Source organism: Dendropsophus ebraccatus, chromosome 1, assembly GCF_027789765.1.
Source record: "Dendropsophus ebraccatus isolate aDenEbr1 chromosome 1, aDenEbr1.pat, whole genome shotgun sequence".
NCBI classification, from domain to species: Eukaryota; Metazoa; Chordata; class Amphibia; order Anura; family Hylidae; genus Dendropsophus; species Dendropsophus ebraccatus.
The window spans coordinates 50,249,824-50,268,176 of record NC_091454.1 but is presented as its reverse complement, the minus strand read 5'-3'; the positions used below and the strand labels follow the sequence as shown (position 1 = coordinate 50,268,176).

At 38.5% G+C, this 18,353-nt stretch overlaps 1 protein-coding gene across 1 annotated transcript in view; it reads left to right on the top strand.

Moving 5' to 3' along the window:
- TENM2 (teneurin transmembrane protein 2) overlaps positions 1-18,353 on the top strand; it is a 750,809-nt gene that overhangs the window by 631,480 nt on the left and 100,976 nt on the right. The window contains exon 14 of the mRNA XM_069970729.1: positions 7,381-7,527. Within this exon, the coding sequence (XP_069826830.1) occupies positions 7,381-7,527 (147 nt within the window). The remainder of the gene's footprint in view (positions 1-7,380; positions 7,528-18,353) is intronic.

Genomic DNA, 18,353 nt, shown 5'->3' with positions numbered 1-18,353 from the left:
GGATCGTTCAAAATGTGCGGCGGTGACCTAGTGGCCGCCGCATTGCCGGACCGTCGGTGCGTTAGGATGCATCTTGCAGCGTCCTGGCGGACCGCCGCTCCGGTGATGCGGCGCCGCACCAATACAATGGAATAGAGTGCCGGATGCCTCGCCGGGCAGGACGCATGCCGTTCGGCTCTGGCATCCGGCGTTCAGTCAAATAGTAGCACAAAATAAACATATATCTCCCCCTGTGTGCTCTCCCCCTCCCCTATAGTCCCCCCTTGGTCCCCCAGTAGTATATCAACCCCCTGTTTCTCCTCCAGTAGTATATAGCCCCCCTGTTGCCCCCCCAGTAATATTTAGCTTCCCTGTGTGCTCTCCCCCAATTAGTATACAGCATTGCTGTGCGCTCTCCCCCAATAGTATATAGCCCCCCATGTGCGCTCTCCCCCTCCCATATAGCCCCCCTGTGCGCTCTCCCCCTCCCATATAGCCCCCCTGTGCGCTCTCCCCCTCCCATATAGCCCCCCTGTGCGCTCTCCCCCTCCCATATAGCCCCCTGTGCGCTCTCCCCTTGTAGTATATAGCCCCCCTGTGAGCTCCCCCAATTAGTATATAGCCCCCGTGCGCTCCCCCGCAAATCCCATTGAAAATGACAGGAAAACATACTGGGGAAAAAAATGTCAACTGATGAGCGCAACTTGTGACAACTGATGACAACTGATGGAAACTGATGGCAACTGATGGTTTTTTATGAAAAGACGGATAGAAAAACTGATGACAACTGATGCATTTTTGGCATCAGTTGTGACATCAGTTGTGGTCAGTTTTTAGGCAAAAAACGCAACTGATGCCAACTTATATATGTAAACCCAGCCTAAGTCCGCAATAACCAGAGATTTCAATCAATAATTTACAAGTTACACTCAATAGTCCCCTGCTGTATAACAAGACACTGGTAGACTGGCCATCATTCTTATAGCAAATACTACCCTTTAATAACGGCTCCTAGTTTTTCTTATAATCTACACTTAGAAGCCTCATTGTGTTTTGTTGCTAGCCTCATGCTGGAAGACTGATCTGGTGACAGCGATCCATGGGTTACAGTTATCAGCATATTACATTGATTTTCCACATAAATCCTGTTATCTGATATATCCAGTATCATTGTTCAAAGACAAGTCAGCATGCATAGGGAGAATAGCAGCATTCTGACTGTAAGAAATTGATTTCCTTATTAACTCTCTGTATATGTTGATTTTCGGACAAATAAATGTTATCTATTTTTTAGTAACTCTTATTAGCTTCTGTCCCATATGGATCATCCCAATTATCAAATTACTAATCAGATATCACCTGAAATCCTGTTTCTCTCTCAAATACCCAGCATGCATCTCTTTCCCTGTCCTTCATTCCTCTTGAAGTTTTCTTCCTAAATTATTTATGAGAAATATGAAACCCTAAGATAAAACTGAAAACTAATAACTCAGAGAGAGGATATAGGGTGCGTCTTCAAATCTTATCTGTGAAACTATTATTTACACAATATTACGCCTGCATTTTGCTCACATTTGTCATTGATTTTGGCCCATTATAGCCGAAACACTGGCAGGCTCGTATTTTATTAGCTTCATTACAGACATTCAATGGCACACATGGCACACGGTTGTACTCTCCTTTTACTCCATTCAAAATAATAGACGCACAAATTTTTATAGTATAACCTTCCTCGGACTTAGAAGGCGTGTGAAGTGCGCTGTTACCAGGCAACTGAGATCACTCTGACATAATTCAGTTAAGAGTATATGTGGGCCTGCAGTTTTATTTTCAGGTTATTTTAGTTGGCTTTATTTCCTTTCATCCAGATTTACCTAAAGAGCTCACAGTCTTGGGCTATGTTCCCACACAGTATTTTGCTCATTATTTTGGTCAACATTTTGCAACCAAAACCAGTGGTTTGGATTGAAAATAAAGAAATGTTATTCTCCCACACTGTTGAAATTTAGTGGATAGCCATAATTTTATGGCAAATAGTGGCCGTTGTTTTGAAATAACCACTGTATTTTCAATTAAATGTCGACCATCCACCCAATTTCAGTTGTGTGATCACATAGCCTTTCTGTGTTTTTAATCCACTCCTGGCTTTGGTTGCAAAATGCTGACCAAAATACTGAGCAAAAATACTGTCTAGGAACATAAATTAAAGCTGCACCAAAAATGACAGAATATTTTCCATGACTTAAAAAAAATGTTGGGTCATCAAAAATTGACAGGAGTTCTATATTTATGTGGTTCATTGTAATGCAGCACTTTTAATAGTTAAATTTTTCATTGTAAGGCTGTGTTCACACTACCATCAAAGCTTTCATTCACTGCCTCCGCTGGCAGTTCCGTCAAAACGACAAACCTTGTTATAGACCAATGAGTGTCCCTTAGGTGCTCTTTGCATCCATCATACATCCACTGTTCCAGACATGGTTTCTGTTTTAACAGTAACCACAATGTCAGTGTAAAAAGAGCCATAGCTATACATTTCTATTCTTATAGATAATTTTTATAATACATGGGCTGTCCTAGAGACCTAGACCCATGCCAAGGTTGTCTTATGTTAGCACAATGAATACACCATTTATCTACCTTAAAACTTACAGTCTTTTGAAAAAAAAAAAAAGAATTCCCTATCTATACCATGTTCAGTAATTATATTTATCTTTGCAGAGAACAATACATGTAATTTGCTTTTTGTCCCTTAAATATGTCTTTTTCACATGAAGATACTGCTGTAGATGTTGCCATATGAATGCAAGGGGTAGTAGCTGATATATATATATACAGTATATATACACACACATTGTATTGTTGCCCTTAAGAACCAATCACAGCTCATCTGTTATTTTAAGAACAGTATAAGAAATAACAGCTGAGCTCTGTATGGATGATATTTCCAACATAGAGAACTTTACTAAAAGACAGCTTCATAAATCTCAGTTCTAATTTATACTAATGTTAGTGTATACATAAAAGTATGTATTAACCAAAAATTGCATTAAACCAACAAAACCATCTAACATCAAAACCATAACATTTATCTATACGGAGGGTTGGCTGGTAATGAAGCATTTGTCTTCCGAGATAATGATCAAAGAATAGAGTACATATTAACACAATATGCCGAGAATGTTCTACTTGCCATAGTAATTATGTGAAATGGTTCTGGTTGAATAGCTCTCTGAGAAGTTAGTCGTTTGAAGGCATTGATCTATCTTTCATAGACTCCTTCTTTTATTATAACAACAATAAAATCAAGCATAATCAGTTCTAACTTACAAGTGGAATAACTCTTAGTCTGTGAAGTATTGCACAATGAATTAAATCATTCCTAAACCATTTAAAGTGCTTTTGTAACATAAAAGCCATTCAAGGTGCTCGCCATACTCCACAACTTCTAGGTCTCATTGACTTGCTTTATAGACGACATGTCTCAGTGACAATTAGGTCACCAAGCAAAGAGATCTGCTCAGCTGGGAAGCTCCATCACAGGCAGATCACAGTAAGTGCTCAACACTTCAACGATTCACTTTACCTACCATCAAGTGGCCGCAAGGTTGGACAGTATCTATATTAATATTTCCAGACACTTCCCTTTATCCAGTGTTACCCTAATATCTATATTCAATAAAATATCCCCTTTGTGACAATGACATTTGCCTGTGTAGGAGACTAGATTCTACAATGAAAGTGACTTCCATCCCCTTATATCTGTATGACCACAACTTGAGTTCAGTGCTTCGCCAAGCTTTGTCATCCTGATACAAGTTTAGCACAAGTATCCACTACATTACTCAATGACGTACTTCTTAACAAGCTGGTGCATTAGATGCTGCTTTCAAAAAGCCATGAGTGCCCAAAATCCATTCTTACATTGAAAATTGCAGGTAAAGTAAACCGGCTGGAAGAAATACATAAAAGGTCATTTAAGAATACATTGAAGAAGTAAAACTTGTTTAAAGAACACTCCAGACAAAACTCATACACTGTGTTTTATCTAGATTTGTACGTTCACCTTATATTTAATCTGCTGAATCCACCAGCTTAAGAAACACCTAACCGCCATTGCAAATTAAATAAATCATGTTAGTAATACACCCATATATTTTCTGGGGGAGAAAATCTGCCACATAAATGCACCAAGCACCTGAGGCTATGTTCACACATGCAATGTAAATGCAATGGGAATGTATCATTTAATTGCAGTAATTGATCGTCCCATCGATCAATTGATCGACTCCAATGTGTACCCTGAAGGGCATATTCTTGCAATTTTTTTCAAAGTATAAAGTTTTGTTTAAAATAAAAATGCATAAAAAATAATGGAGGAGATAATGAAAAACAATAAAGCTAGACTGAACAATTTAGGAATGCACCAGATTATTAACAGTGGCTTCTGCTTGGCAGTTTGGTGCATCTTTAGGCTATGTTCACACAAAGCAGTTAATTAGCATTTAATCTGTGTTAATTAGCACTATTTTGCAGGGAATTGCACAATTTGTGGTAAGACAGTGCTATTTTTGTCACTATTGTGACGGAATCGCAGCAAATGTAGCGATATTTTAGTGTGATTGCACAATTTGTAGCAAGGACCGCTAATTAACACTAATAAAATAATAATTAAACACTAATTAAATGTTTAAACATAGCCTCAGTCAATGCCACTTAAGTCAATAAATATTTTCATATGACCTGCTTGGCACTGCAGATTCTGAGAGTGCCGTCCATTTTTCAAACTGCCGCCTACTTCCCACATAGTAACATAGTTAGTAATGTTGAAAAAAGACAAGAGTCTCATTAGGTTCAACCTAGAGAACCCCTACTGTGTTGATCCAGAGGAAGGCAAAAACTCCTGCGAGGCAGATGACAATTGCCCCATCACAGGGAGAAAATTCCCTCCCGACTCCAATGGCAGGATCTGCTCCATTTATTATATACATGCAAATAAAGTTACTTGGTGCACTGGAGGCGGGCCCAGTGCACTGATGTCCTCTCCCCTAGGCCACACATGCCAGGTGCTTGTCCTGCCTCCAGTGCACCATATGACTTTATATGCATATGTAGCAAACAGAGCAAATCATGGGAAAGGCAGCAGTTTGAAAAATGGAAGGCACCATTAGAATCTGCATGGCGGCACTGAATGAGAATGTTTATTTTTTTTTAATTGTAGTGGTTAATTCATTTTAATTATGTACCATGTATTAGTTGGCCTGCTTTATGCTCAAAATACCATGCCCACTTTCCAGTCAAGCCACACCCACTTTCCAATAAGCCACACCCCTGTGTAAAGGGTGGCACCAAAGGTCTTTTGTGTTTTCAACACTTTTTAATGTAGTGCAAATCATGGAAGCCAGGTTTTTTTTGTGACAAATAGCAACAGATTTTGGTACAGGGAGGTTTTGATAATCTTGCCATAGCCACTGAAAATGTTTGAAGGCAAGGGGGGAGATTTATCAAACATGGTGTAAAGTGAAACTGGCTCAGTTGCCCCTAGCAACCAATCAGATTCCACCTTTCATTTTCCAAAGAGTCTGTGAGGAATGAAAAGTGGAATCTGATTGTTTTCACTTTACACCAGTTTCACTTTACACCATGTTTAATACGTCTCCCCCCAAGGTGTATAACATATATGTTTGGCAGTAACATTTGAGATTCCATCACTTTGGGTTACAGGCCCAAAACCTGAGGCTGCACCACTAGAAAATCCTGATAAGATTTCCTGTTCTGGTTGGTTTGGGTTATGTGCCGTGTTGTTATAGAGAGCCGCAAGCTACAGTCCTGTTCACATGTAAATGTGTGGCTTTACTAAAGTCAAGACACAAATAATTGTATTAATAGCACTACTAACTCTTTACAGTATTGAAGTATGTTCAGTATTGATGTAAAGCCGCATGCAAAATACCGCTGCTCAGTCACATACAAGCTAGCCCGGACATAAATAAAGATGAGCACAATTGCTAACATGAATAAGTCTTGGGCCTCTGATGGCAATGACCTCTTCACTTCTTCGCTCGACTATTTGCTTTGAAGTGACAGAATATTTTCTACCTGTACAGTCCTTGTGTTTTATATTCAGTAGTAGGTTTTATTGGTGCTCAGCAAACCCATCATTTTATGCAATATTCACATTTTAACTACACCACGCCATAAAATCATTTGTCTCTATAAGCCGACTGCAGGCAGGAGCATCGCATCATTATAATTATTTATAATTATCTAGCCCGGTTACTATAGTGTGGCAAATACATGTGACATTGCACATAAAAAGCCTGCAGGTTCAGGCTGGAGGTAGGAACACAGTCCTGCTTTTCCCAGGTGTTGGAGCACTAAAATCACCTACTCACTTGTCATTATTGCAGGGTCCAAGCAAGACGGCACACATGTAAATTACACACTTTACTATCAGGCTACAGGAAAATAAAATAAACTTGGTGTTTTGATATACTATGAAATATTATATGACAATCAGTGGGGAAGAACCTGTGTAATATTATCCTATAGGAATCTGTTCTGTTCCAGTTATCTATTACGAGTAGCTCAACTGTATAAAAGTGAGTGTCCATAGATACAGTAGATAGATGACGACAGATAAATAGATAGATGAAAGATAAGAAGATAGATAGATAGATAGATAGAAGATAGCTAGATAAATAGATAGATAGAACCATAGATAGATAGATAGATAGAGTGTGATCAGCACAACATGAAAAAATGAACGCTTGATAGAACAATAGATGGATAGAAATATAGATCTATCTATCAATCTATTTCTCTGTCCGTCTATCTATCTATCTTTCTTCTATTTATATATTATCTATCTATCATATATCTATTATCTATGTCCTATCTATCTATCTATCTATCTATCTATCTATCTATCTATCTATCTATCTATCTATCCTTCTCCCACAGACATCATGTAAACAGCCCCTGGCATCAGCTACTTTACGTATGTCTCAGAGGGGTTTCCTTAATGTGCATAGCTTTTCCTGTGTTGAATCAAAATAGTTTACAGCTTTTGTATTTAGTTTCATTACAGGTTGCTATTAGACAAAAATTCTAGAATGTTTATATCCAACTGAGCGCTGATTCTAGCGAATGTCATAGGGCTGGTGCTTGCACTGGAGTCTTTAATGCAGGCAAGAGTAAATTCTATTGGATTTCTAAAGTATAGAGTACATAGTTGATATGGCTGCCTAATGTTGATTTAAGATGCATCCAACCAAGCATAGCTGTGGCTGATGGAAGATCAATTTTCAGGCATGGATTCATTTTATCATCTATGCAGACCACAGTCATCTAGTCCAGATCGCTATCTTTTATACTTATCTTCTTCCTTTCTTCAACCAGATGGCTGCCCTGATCTGTGCAATGGCAATGGGAGATGCACACTTGGTCAGAACAGCTGGCAGTGTATCTGCCAGACCGGCTGGAGAGGGTCTGGATGCAATGTTGCCATGGAAACTTCTTGTGCTGATAACAAGGATAATGAGGGAGGTGAGCAAAAGTCTTACATTTAAAATCCCTAAAGAACAGAAGGTTATATGTTCACTTCAGATGAGAGTGATTTACTGACAAAAATCTGTTACATTCCAAAAAAATGGAAAAAAAAAAAAGATTTACAAAAGAAGTTTGGTAAATATATCCTAGTCATCAAAAATGTATTGAATTTTTACTATGTAGTTTGTTGGTTTCCAGAGATGTGAAATTCAAACAGGATTACAGCCTGGAGTGGACAGTGAAGGTGTTTTTTTTTTTTTTTTTTTTTTTATAAATTGACTTGCTTGAAGAATCATAATTTCAATCTCCGTTCATATAGTATTCTCTTTTAAAGGCCCTCACAAAGTAGTTATAAGGATTGTCTGGGAAGAGAAAAATGTTTTTCCCCACCAACAGCACCACACATGTCCAAAGACTATATCTGTTATTGCAGCTCATTGGTAAAAACAAATATATATATATATATATATATATATATATATATATATATATATATTTAGCAATGCGCTTAAACAGGTTGTCCAGGGATAAATAAAATGTATATATTTTATTGCTGGAGGTAGCTTGTAAATAAATAAATACATTTTAAAAAAACATACTTACCTCCCCAAATCCCAACAGCTGCTGCACCAATGCCCCCAATGTTCACTTGCCACCTGTACTTTCTGATTCCTGGTGATGCATCCTCCCGGGGGGATCACTTCTCAAGGAGACAACACTTTACCATGAACCAGGAAGTAGCAGTCATGGGTTGGCACTAGCATTGGCACAGCAACTGCAGGGATCAGGGGGAGGTAAGTATAGCTTTTCTTCAATTTTCACACCAGCCCCAGCTATATACATTTTTGTTCATCCCTATACAACCCTTTTAATTCAGATACTCTGTCAGCATGTTTTTGCTTTATTTATTTTTTTCGAGTATAGTAGCATTATGTTATTATATTATACAAAGATTTGAGAACTACCTTGACATATTTCTCTGAAAATGTGGAGCCCATTGAAATTTATTTCATTGCAATATAAACCTTTAGTCCATCTACATTATTAATACATTGCATTAGCCAAATATCTACTAACGAAATGTATGTGAAGATACAAAAAGGTTGTTTCTGTTGATAACTGGAAGGACAGTTGTTTCACAATGAACTTACATGGGTCTCATAATCTTCCATGCAGAAATAGTTATAGTGCTTGACTTTGTTTATGTTAGAAGCAGAAAAGATCAGGCAGACCATCTGCTTTGGATGCCAATGTGCCATTGATATACAAACATTTTTTTTTCCAAAATTCAGCTTCAACTAATCCATCTTATGCGCTGCCATTTGAAGCTAAAATTGCTCCTCCATGCACTATGAATCAACAGATTGTGTTCAGGAATAAAACAAATCTGCTAAGTTCTCTCTTGTTTATGAGCTTAGATGAGAACTTTCGACTGATAGGGGATCAGCAAGACTCACAATAGCTTGTTATCAATGTGTTAAATTATCTGTACACTCCAGGGAAAGCAGTACATAAAAACAAAACTCCTACATTCTTTGAATAGAAGCCTCTTGATACAGAGTGGATGCCAAAGAATTTTCTAGCTTTTTTTTTGTATTCAGTTTCTTTTAAAGGAAACTTGTCAAGTAGACAATGGTGTTTGATCTGCATGCAGTATGTTAAAAAACAGAAGGAACTAAGAAGATTCCTATAGTTTATTGGGGGTAAAACTCTCAGTATAACTTATTATATTAAATGCTTTTCCTTACTTTGCTTAGTAGGACAGTGGACGATGATATTCAGTGTTTGCCCTCTGTATATGACCATGTGTACAAAGATAGATGTTAGTCACTAAGTAGGACCACCCACTTCGCATATTAGGAGCAGGAATTTAAATGTACAAATTATACTAACTCTGAATACAAGTTATAGTGAATCCAACAAAACTATGTATTAAGCTATGCATCTCCTTCTATGCATCTCCTCCTGCTTTACACTGTAAAGCACAGATAGGACTACATGTACACTGTAAAGTTTTGCTTTTAAATCTTGTATGTGTGGTTTATTTCAATTATGAAGCCACATTTCGAGATTATTATAGACTAGTCAATTCCCATATTTAAAGTGAATTTGTGACCTCCTGACCACCTACTGAGCTGAAAGCACCACTGGATAAAGATAATTGAAAGCATTCAGAACATATCTTTGTTGCTTGGGTTGGGCTGTGAATGGTGTATTATTTCCTGGGCCCTAGCGGTGCTATGTCTCACTGATCTGTATAGCCGCCCCCTAAATAATCAGCCATTTACACTCGGCATATAGCTGTATGGGTGCTAGGGCGTAGGGAATAATAGACTCCACCTTTTTTATATTATTCACATCCCAAATAAAGAGTTTTTTTTAAATAAAAAATAAAAATATAGACACAATCACCAAATGTATGTTCTGAATTCTTTCACTGATATTTATGCAGTGGTGCAACCAGCTTAGTAAGCAGTAGGAGGTTACAAATCTGTTAAGATTATATAGGTACAGTAAAGTTGAGTATGTCACTGAATTGCATTAAGCAGTAATGCCCCTATTCCACGAGTCGTTTGGAGAAGCAAACGAGCGCTATTAGCGCTCGTTTGCTCCTCGTTCCCCGCTCGCTGCCGCCGCTATTCAACGCGGTTGCAGCGAGCGGGTGAGTGCGGGAGGGGCTGCTCGGAGGATCGCTGATCGTCCGGGCAGCCCATAGGATATAGCAGCATCTGCTGCCGATGCTCCTATTCAACGGAGCGATGGCAGCAGATCGCTGCTATATCAGTCGCTTGTTTTTCAACATGTTGAAAAACAAGCGACTGCAACGATCAGCCGACATGAACGATGTCGGCTGATCGTTGCACTCTATTCCACGGGACGCATATCGTTCGTAGCGGCCGATATCGGCCGAAAACGAACGATATTGCTCCTTTAAATGACCCGTGGAATAGGGGCTTAAGAGTTAAACAATCCCTGCAGATAGGGACAATATTGGGCAGGGTGCAAACTGGGCAATGTCCCAGGCCTTCATACCCACGGGGAGACTCCCCTGGCAATTAATCGTCTTTTGGCACAGTGCTCTGGATTAGCACCACTTTCAGCTCATCCTCAAAACGCATATGAAATATATGCCAAAGCTGGGAGTTATGGGTAAGTTCACGCATTGCAGATCTGCTGCAGACTATCTGCAATTATCTGCAGCAGATCTGCAACTGGTTTTAAGTACATTTTTTTATTTCAGTGCAGAAAAACTGCACTTTTTTGCAGCATGTGAACATACCCATAAGCTCCCTCTGCTTCCATCATCTATATGCATCACACTGCCTGTGCCAGGATGCTGCCTTCACATATGAAAATTCAGCTGCTCCTCTCCTGGTGGGAGCATAGAAAGGTGAGTATAACTGGAAAAAGTATTCTCTGGAAAAAGAAGAGACAATATTTTCAAGCTTCGGCACTACTTCCTTGGAAGCAGTAGTTTTTTTAGTACTAAAAGTATTATTTCTCTATTAATAGTCACTTTCCTAGTGCCTGAAAAACTTGAAGAAAAAATTGTCCGCACTGTTTTTAAAAGAGTACTGTGGTGGCAGTGTCATTTTATTGATTTCCTTTTTCCCAGATGTCTTGTAGTCTATAGTCTGTTATAATAGGTGAAATTGAGATTTCATAGCATGAATGCCTGATTTAATGAACCTGAGCAGGTCCAGCAGTCTGATAGGTGGGCGGCTTTGGGCTTACAATTAAAATTCTACATATATTTTAATAACTGTAGCTTATCCCGATTACAGACACAGAAAGATCCTATATGCTGTAGAAAGGAAAAAAAAATCTTATTTCTGGGAACACCAGAACTAAATCATTTTTGGACCACCGGGTCAAGGGTTGTTTTGCACTAGAAGATTTCTGCATTAGAAAGAAAGAGAAAATCTTTGATGGAAACATCACTGCTGCAGTCGGATGGAACACTCTTTATATTGTCTTGTTTTAGTGGCAGTTGGAATGTACTTTGTAGCAGTCAAGGGTTAGAGAGAGAATAATGGATGAGTAAGCCTGATGACCTGCAAGTCTCTAGAGGAAAGTCTAGGAGTCTTGTGGGACCATCCTTCAGATACCAAAGGTGTACAAAGAAGTTTGCAGCATATACTTGCCTGCAGGTATATTATATTATTTATACATTTATGATGCCGCAAGGACACATTTTTACAGAGTGAGAAAATCTTTCTGGAGCCAAGGATTTATAAAATACTGCGGTATCTCTAATTATATGACTATTCAAGCCAATTATCTCCATGTTATTATATAGCGATACATTTAATTAGAGCAGGACTAATATTACTAAGATTACTCATAATTATGATTATGTAAAATCGCTATATAGCTGGTTTATCAAGGGATCATTATACCTCTACCATATGTGTTACAGTGCGGTGCAGTTTAAGAAATATATAGCTTAACACAGTTATTTCAGCTTCAGATATCAAGGCAGTGTTTGACCAGGAGCGTAGATCTACCAAAGACAAAGCTTACAATGGGCATATACTAGGTAGACAAGGTTGACAACTACAGATTCAATTTAATGGACAGATGAAATAATACTCTTATTTCTTATAGATTTGTAAAATGTAAGTAGTTACACTAGATTGTTGATATATGGTGTAGATGCCCTATAGAATTAGCTTCCTCTTATCACAAAGAAAGCAACAGCTAATAAATGCAGGTGATCACGGGAGAAGCTGACAGAACAAGCGTTTGACCAATGCATGTTGCCAATTTAAAGCGAATGTACCAGCAGGTACATCGCTTTAAGATTTTTACATCAATAGACTAGTGCCTATTGACTGGTGGTCTATTCCCCGGAACCAACCTGGCCTGAAGCACTAGAGGTGAGCCTAATGGCTCCCAGTGTGACAAAACCCCTTCCCTCTATGACATGGCTCCATTAGAATCAATGAAGCTGCGTCACAGAGGGGAGGGGATTTCGTCACACTGGGGTAGGCAGGCATCCCCACGCCAGCCCCAGTCTATTGATGTAAAAATCTAAAAGCGATGTATCTAATGGTACATTCGCTTTAAGACAAGTTGATTCAGCTCACCTTGATAATCTGAAATGGCACGGATCACTTTTAGATTATGCACCTAATGTACTGTGCAAAACCATCTTCGATCCAGCCATAACTGTTACAAAGTTGTAATGTTTTTCATTCTGAAAGGTTAAAATATCACTACCAATAATCTTAATTTGTGTCATTTGTTGGATTTGAAGCATACCAATGTCCTTAATCATAGCCTGGCCATAACTAATGGCATTGTCACATTTGGAACAAGCTGAGTCTATTTGTATTAGTGATGATATTTTATCCCTTTGGAATAAAAGAAAGTTGAAATTATATAGAAGCTATGCATCACCGCGTCGGCGTTGAGTGGCGGGAATGGCCTTGGGACCCCCTCGCTGGAAGTTATTTTCCCCCAAGTTGTGATGACATCACGACTCGAGGGGAAATGCCTGTCCCAGCTTATGGACTGGCCTCTTAGCCAATCAGTGACTGGAGTGGCCTCCGCCCCAGTCATTGACTGGCTGAGCGGCTAGTCCATTAGTCAGGTCGTGACGTGTACACCCCAGAGATCCCGAAGACCGGCGGGGGTTCCAAGGCCAGTCTCATCACTCACCACGGGCATGGGAAGAGGTAAGTTTGAACTTATTATCAAATTCATCCCTGCTCCTGACGGCTGCCAGATTTTTAAAATTCCCGGACTTCTTCTTTAAGTTGGTGTGTGGCTTTTGTATGTCATTCCATCATGCTCTGAAGTAGACTGGGTAGGCCATACAGGATAATGATCACAAGTTGAGTCTCACTGCTACATGTACTGTACAGTATGTTCTACAGTTACAGTCTACATGTTCTGCAGTTGACTGGGAAGATTCAATTTTTCTTTAGATTCTAAAGTGATCTCTTCCTCTCAAAGCCCCACCCCCACAATAGCTAATAGCTTCATTTTACATAATTTTGGGAAAGAAACTAGATTTTGTTCCTGAAGGTTCTCTTCGATCATTCGAAAATTATAAACATAACACTCCTTTAAATTAAATTTTAGCATTCTATTTTTATAACTAGTCTTATTGCAATTTAGGACCCATTACAGTAAAGAGGACCTACTATTTATTTGTAAAATGTTGTAGATTGTAGTGCTTATTGAAAAAAATTACTTTTGAGTAGCCTCCAGAAAATTTAGTGGAGTGATATAGTGAACTCCATGGAGATGGAGTGTCCTGGAAAAACTACCGTGTGCAACATGAGTTCATTTTTATCAAGGTATTCATAGGCAAGCTTTCCTTTTAACTTACAATATCTTCAAATTGTTCTGGGTTTTTTTTAGTGCCTGCTTGTATGAATTGTCATGTCTTCCTGCCAGACATTTAATGTGATAGAGAAGGTAAAGGGAATAGTTAAAAGATGTTATTTCTAAAGCAAATATTTGAATAGAAAATTTTATTTGACTCTATATACATTAAAAGGTATCATGTTTTATTAACCATATATTCTAGATTGGTAAAAGTGGCTTCATAACTTAAAACTGTGGGAAAATGGCATCTAGTATCTATTTAGATGGGAGAGAAAAATACTTCTTTTTAATTATTAAAAGATTGCTCTCATATCACAGAACAATTATAATTACCAGTAATTTCCACTTTGTGGATTATTTCGAGTTCTATTTATGTAATATATGTGAAAGACTATAACAAAAAATAACAGAGCTGCTTCAGTCAGTCATTCTACATTATGCCGTCTCCCGGTTCTTCACAGGACCGTTTTGGGGTTCTGACATATATAAAAACAACATTTTAATTTTAGCAGTGGAAGAAGAAATCTCCAAAATAGAAGCCTCCCAGAATAAGCATATAGACAAGCTTTGCACCAAACGCACCTAAAATCCTGTGATTTTGTACTGTGAAGCTCTGTGACATTTCAGATAATACACGTTTTTCATAGTACAAAGGCAAATCATGTCATTTAGCTTTCTCAACAAGCTTTGGCTCAGCAGGGGGGATGAAATGTAGAGCTGACAAAAGAGTTTTTTTCTGTATACCAAGTACAAGTATAAAGGGCCATACTACTCCTGGATTACAGACTGGACCTTCTAGGTAGGCAATGTTCACATAATGATGTTTAAAGGATCTGAATAATTGAGAGACATTGACCACAGTGCTAATTACAGGAACATCTTCCCTTTTTTTATTATTGTGAAAGGCAAAATATGCAATAGAAACCCATCAAGGTCTTGATATATGCTCTCCTACTTTACAAGGAAATTTCAGCTACAGGGCTTTTGATACCAACTATTTCTTTTGGACTTATAATATTCTTCCCTTCTTTCTTTTCTCGTTGACAGTTTTTATGTGCTGTCTTTTTTATCCATAAAACTTTAATTATGAAAAAAAATTCTCTTAGGATTATTTAGATATCCTTTTGGTACGCAGCCTGTTTTTGGTCTTATGAAAGAGCCAAGGCGTGGCAGGGAGGAGGTGTGGCCTTCTCCTGCACCTTATTTATCATGGTTTACACCTGCTCGCAGCTGTAAATCAAGATTCAAATTTACACCTCCTGGAAGCAGGTGTAGATTTGTTGTGCTGGCAGCAGGGTCGGACGCATGGCTGGCCAGATTTACTAAGAGGCGTGAATTCGGCTGGGAAAGGGGGACTTGGCCTAATTTAAGACCTGCGTAGGCTAGGTAGATATTTCCATAGTAAGATGCTACTTCTGCCACAATTTTTACCTCCCTATGAAATCAGACGCCTACACTGCTACAGTAGGGCCACATAGAAGAAAGGAAATACCCCTTTACAGCCATAGTACAAGGATGCTTAATGGTTGCTGGTAGGGATGGTCCGAACCCTCCAAGGTTCGGGTTCGTATGAACCCGAACGCTCGGCAGCAGATTCCCGCTGTCTGCCCGCTCTGTGGAGCGGGTGGATACAGCGGGAGGACCGCCTGGAAAACTGTGATACAGCCTATGGCTATGGCTGTATCCCAGTTTTCCAGGCGGTCCTCCCGCTGGCTCTGCCCGCTCCGTTCAGCGGTACAGCGGGAATCAGTACCGAGAGTTCGGTTTCGTAAGAACCCGAACCGAACTCGGTTCGGACCATCCCTAGTTGCTGGGAGAATGAGCCTGGCATTCAGATGAGCCTAAGTTCTTCTCTATATTTTTTTTTATTTTGTATCAACTAGGGTTTTTTTTATTTATCTCTTTATTTTTCTGTATCACTTATGCTTTTCTTTATTTTTTAGTATTACCTATGCTTTTCTTTATTTTTTTTGTATCACCTATGCTTTTCTTTATTTTATTTTTTTGTATCACCTATGATTTTCTTTATTTTTTTTGTATCACCTATGCTTTTCTATGTATTTTTTGTATGACTCATGCTTTTCTTTATTTTCTTTTGTATTTTGTTACTTATGATTGAAATGATTCTTGCTTTTCTGGGGCACAATTTATGAATTTTTTTTTTATATGGTCTTTCTGACAAACTGATATAAAGGTAAGAAGTTACTGGATTATCTCCAACAGAATGTTTATACAGGGACCAGTTCAGCCCTGAACTTACTGCAATAACGGCTATTACTGCTGGGACCTATTCTACTAGTGCAGCACAAACAGCAATATCATTTAACCTATACCTGCTACCTCGTCACTGCTGTGGGAGCTGCGGCTACCTGGACCCATTAGGAAACCATTTTGTTTGGCTTACACCAGTGTTGTGCCCGGAGAGCACAACCTACTGTGTATAGGTGATCAGTTTTCTTCCCCTTGCCTCTACTAGAGCTCTCTTTATCCGTTTTTATGCATCAATGCATTGTGTTAATTTTTTCCTTTTATTTAGCATTGTCTAAATTACAGTCTTAATTTAAAATATATAATTAAAAAAAAAAAATCGAAAATAAGGATAAAACATACTGTAGGCAGCATATACACTAATCCTTACACTATAGCAGAATTGATAGCTGTAGTATCAGCTATACAGTATAGTAAGTAAATCTACCCAGCACACCTCTACGTATTATTTCATCAGAAAGACAAATTAGTCGCTGCAATGACTTTCAGAGTGTCATCCATGCTAGGTAATAAGCAGAGAAAGTCTGTCATCTTCAGATCTTTTCTTGGCCCCGCTAAGTTAAGTGACTAAAATATTACTCCTAATTATGTTGACCAGATGGATCTAAAGATATGTGGTGAGTCAGCAGCACTTGACAGCAAGTCATTATTCTATTACTTACTGCATGCATCCAGAAATACCTGCACATTGGGGAAAACAGCCAAGAAGGATGGATCAGTGAAATAATGATTGGCATGTGGTCTACCTGCTGGAGGAAAGCCTAGAGCCTACACTTGTATGTAATTGCACACTTTGAAATAGAGGAATTAACTCCTTCTCTGTTAAAATTGTCAGCAAGCAAAGATCACAGGGCTGTGCTGTGTGTTGGCTGTGCTAGGCAGTACGGTTTGCAAAATAAGAACGCCTTTAGCCGCACATTAGCAGTTAAATAGGAACAGTCCAAGTAGTCATTTATCATGATCTTTTACCGTTCTTTAGCACGTCCTAAGTCTCTTCATTATATTAAAGATTCATTTTAACTTTAAGGACCGCTCTCATGCCCTTGACTTTGGCAATAGCGCTTAGAGGGAGTTTGCTAGTAAGTAGTAGAACTGTGATAAAGTATAGGGGGGAATATGTGATGCATCCTCTTAAACAGATAGAAGCGTATGATAGAGCAAGGGGGACATGTCTGATTAGGTTTGTTTCTAGACTCACTATGGCGGGGAGTCAAGGTTTCCTGCAGGACTTCAAGCTGCAAATGAAGAACATAACTAATTTATATGGCTGATGCAGTAGTCTTTCTATTGGCAATATAAGGCCTTGTTCAACAAAAGTATAATATAATGCATGCAAGTGGACACTGGATAAGCCTATTCATACGCAGTAGAAAAAACTTCCTGCAGGTTTGCTGGCTTGGTCTAAAACTCCCTAGTTTTCTCTATTGAATTTACCTACTATATTTTGAAGGCTTGTATTGTATGTCCTTGTATAGTACTATTAATATAATACTCACTAAGACCGCATTTTCAGTTTCTGTAGAATATTGTCAGTGCATGGACTGTATTCTATGGACCAGACAGCATGTTAGTAAAGTAGCATGGAGATTTAACAGTTTCAGAGCATGAATGATGATGCTGGGAGTTCTGAGGTCCAGTCTGTAGCATACAGTCCATGCAATGTCCATATCTACAGGACGTGTGAATGCAGCTTAAGGCTATGTTCTCACAACTTTATTTTAGGTGGAAAACAGATGTTTTTTTTTTTTTACAATGATAACCGTCATGATCATGATCAATAATAATGTGTGTCATTATAATAAAAAACACAGTTTTTTTATGGGAACATATCCTAAGAAAGATGTTCCTCTAACAGATAGATAGATGAAAGATAGATAGATAGATAGATAGATAGATAGATAGATAGATAGATAGATAGAAGATAGCTGCAACACACCTGTACCTAAAATCGCCCTGTATAACTTTCAGGCTGGTAATTGTAACCTAATACGGAAAGAAAGAATATCACACTTCGTATTTCAAAAATCATACACCTTGAATATTAGAAACAATTTCTCTTACTTGATATATACACTTTTTTCCTATTGGGAGTAATAATAATCATCATCTAAAATACCCATCTTTTGCAACCAGAAAGAGGGTTATTTTGTGATTCGTGCTCCCAAATAGAATTTATATGTTTCATTTTAAAATCACATGGAAACCTCCAATCTTGT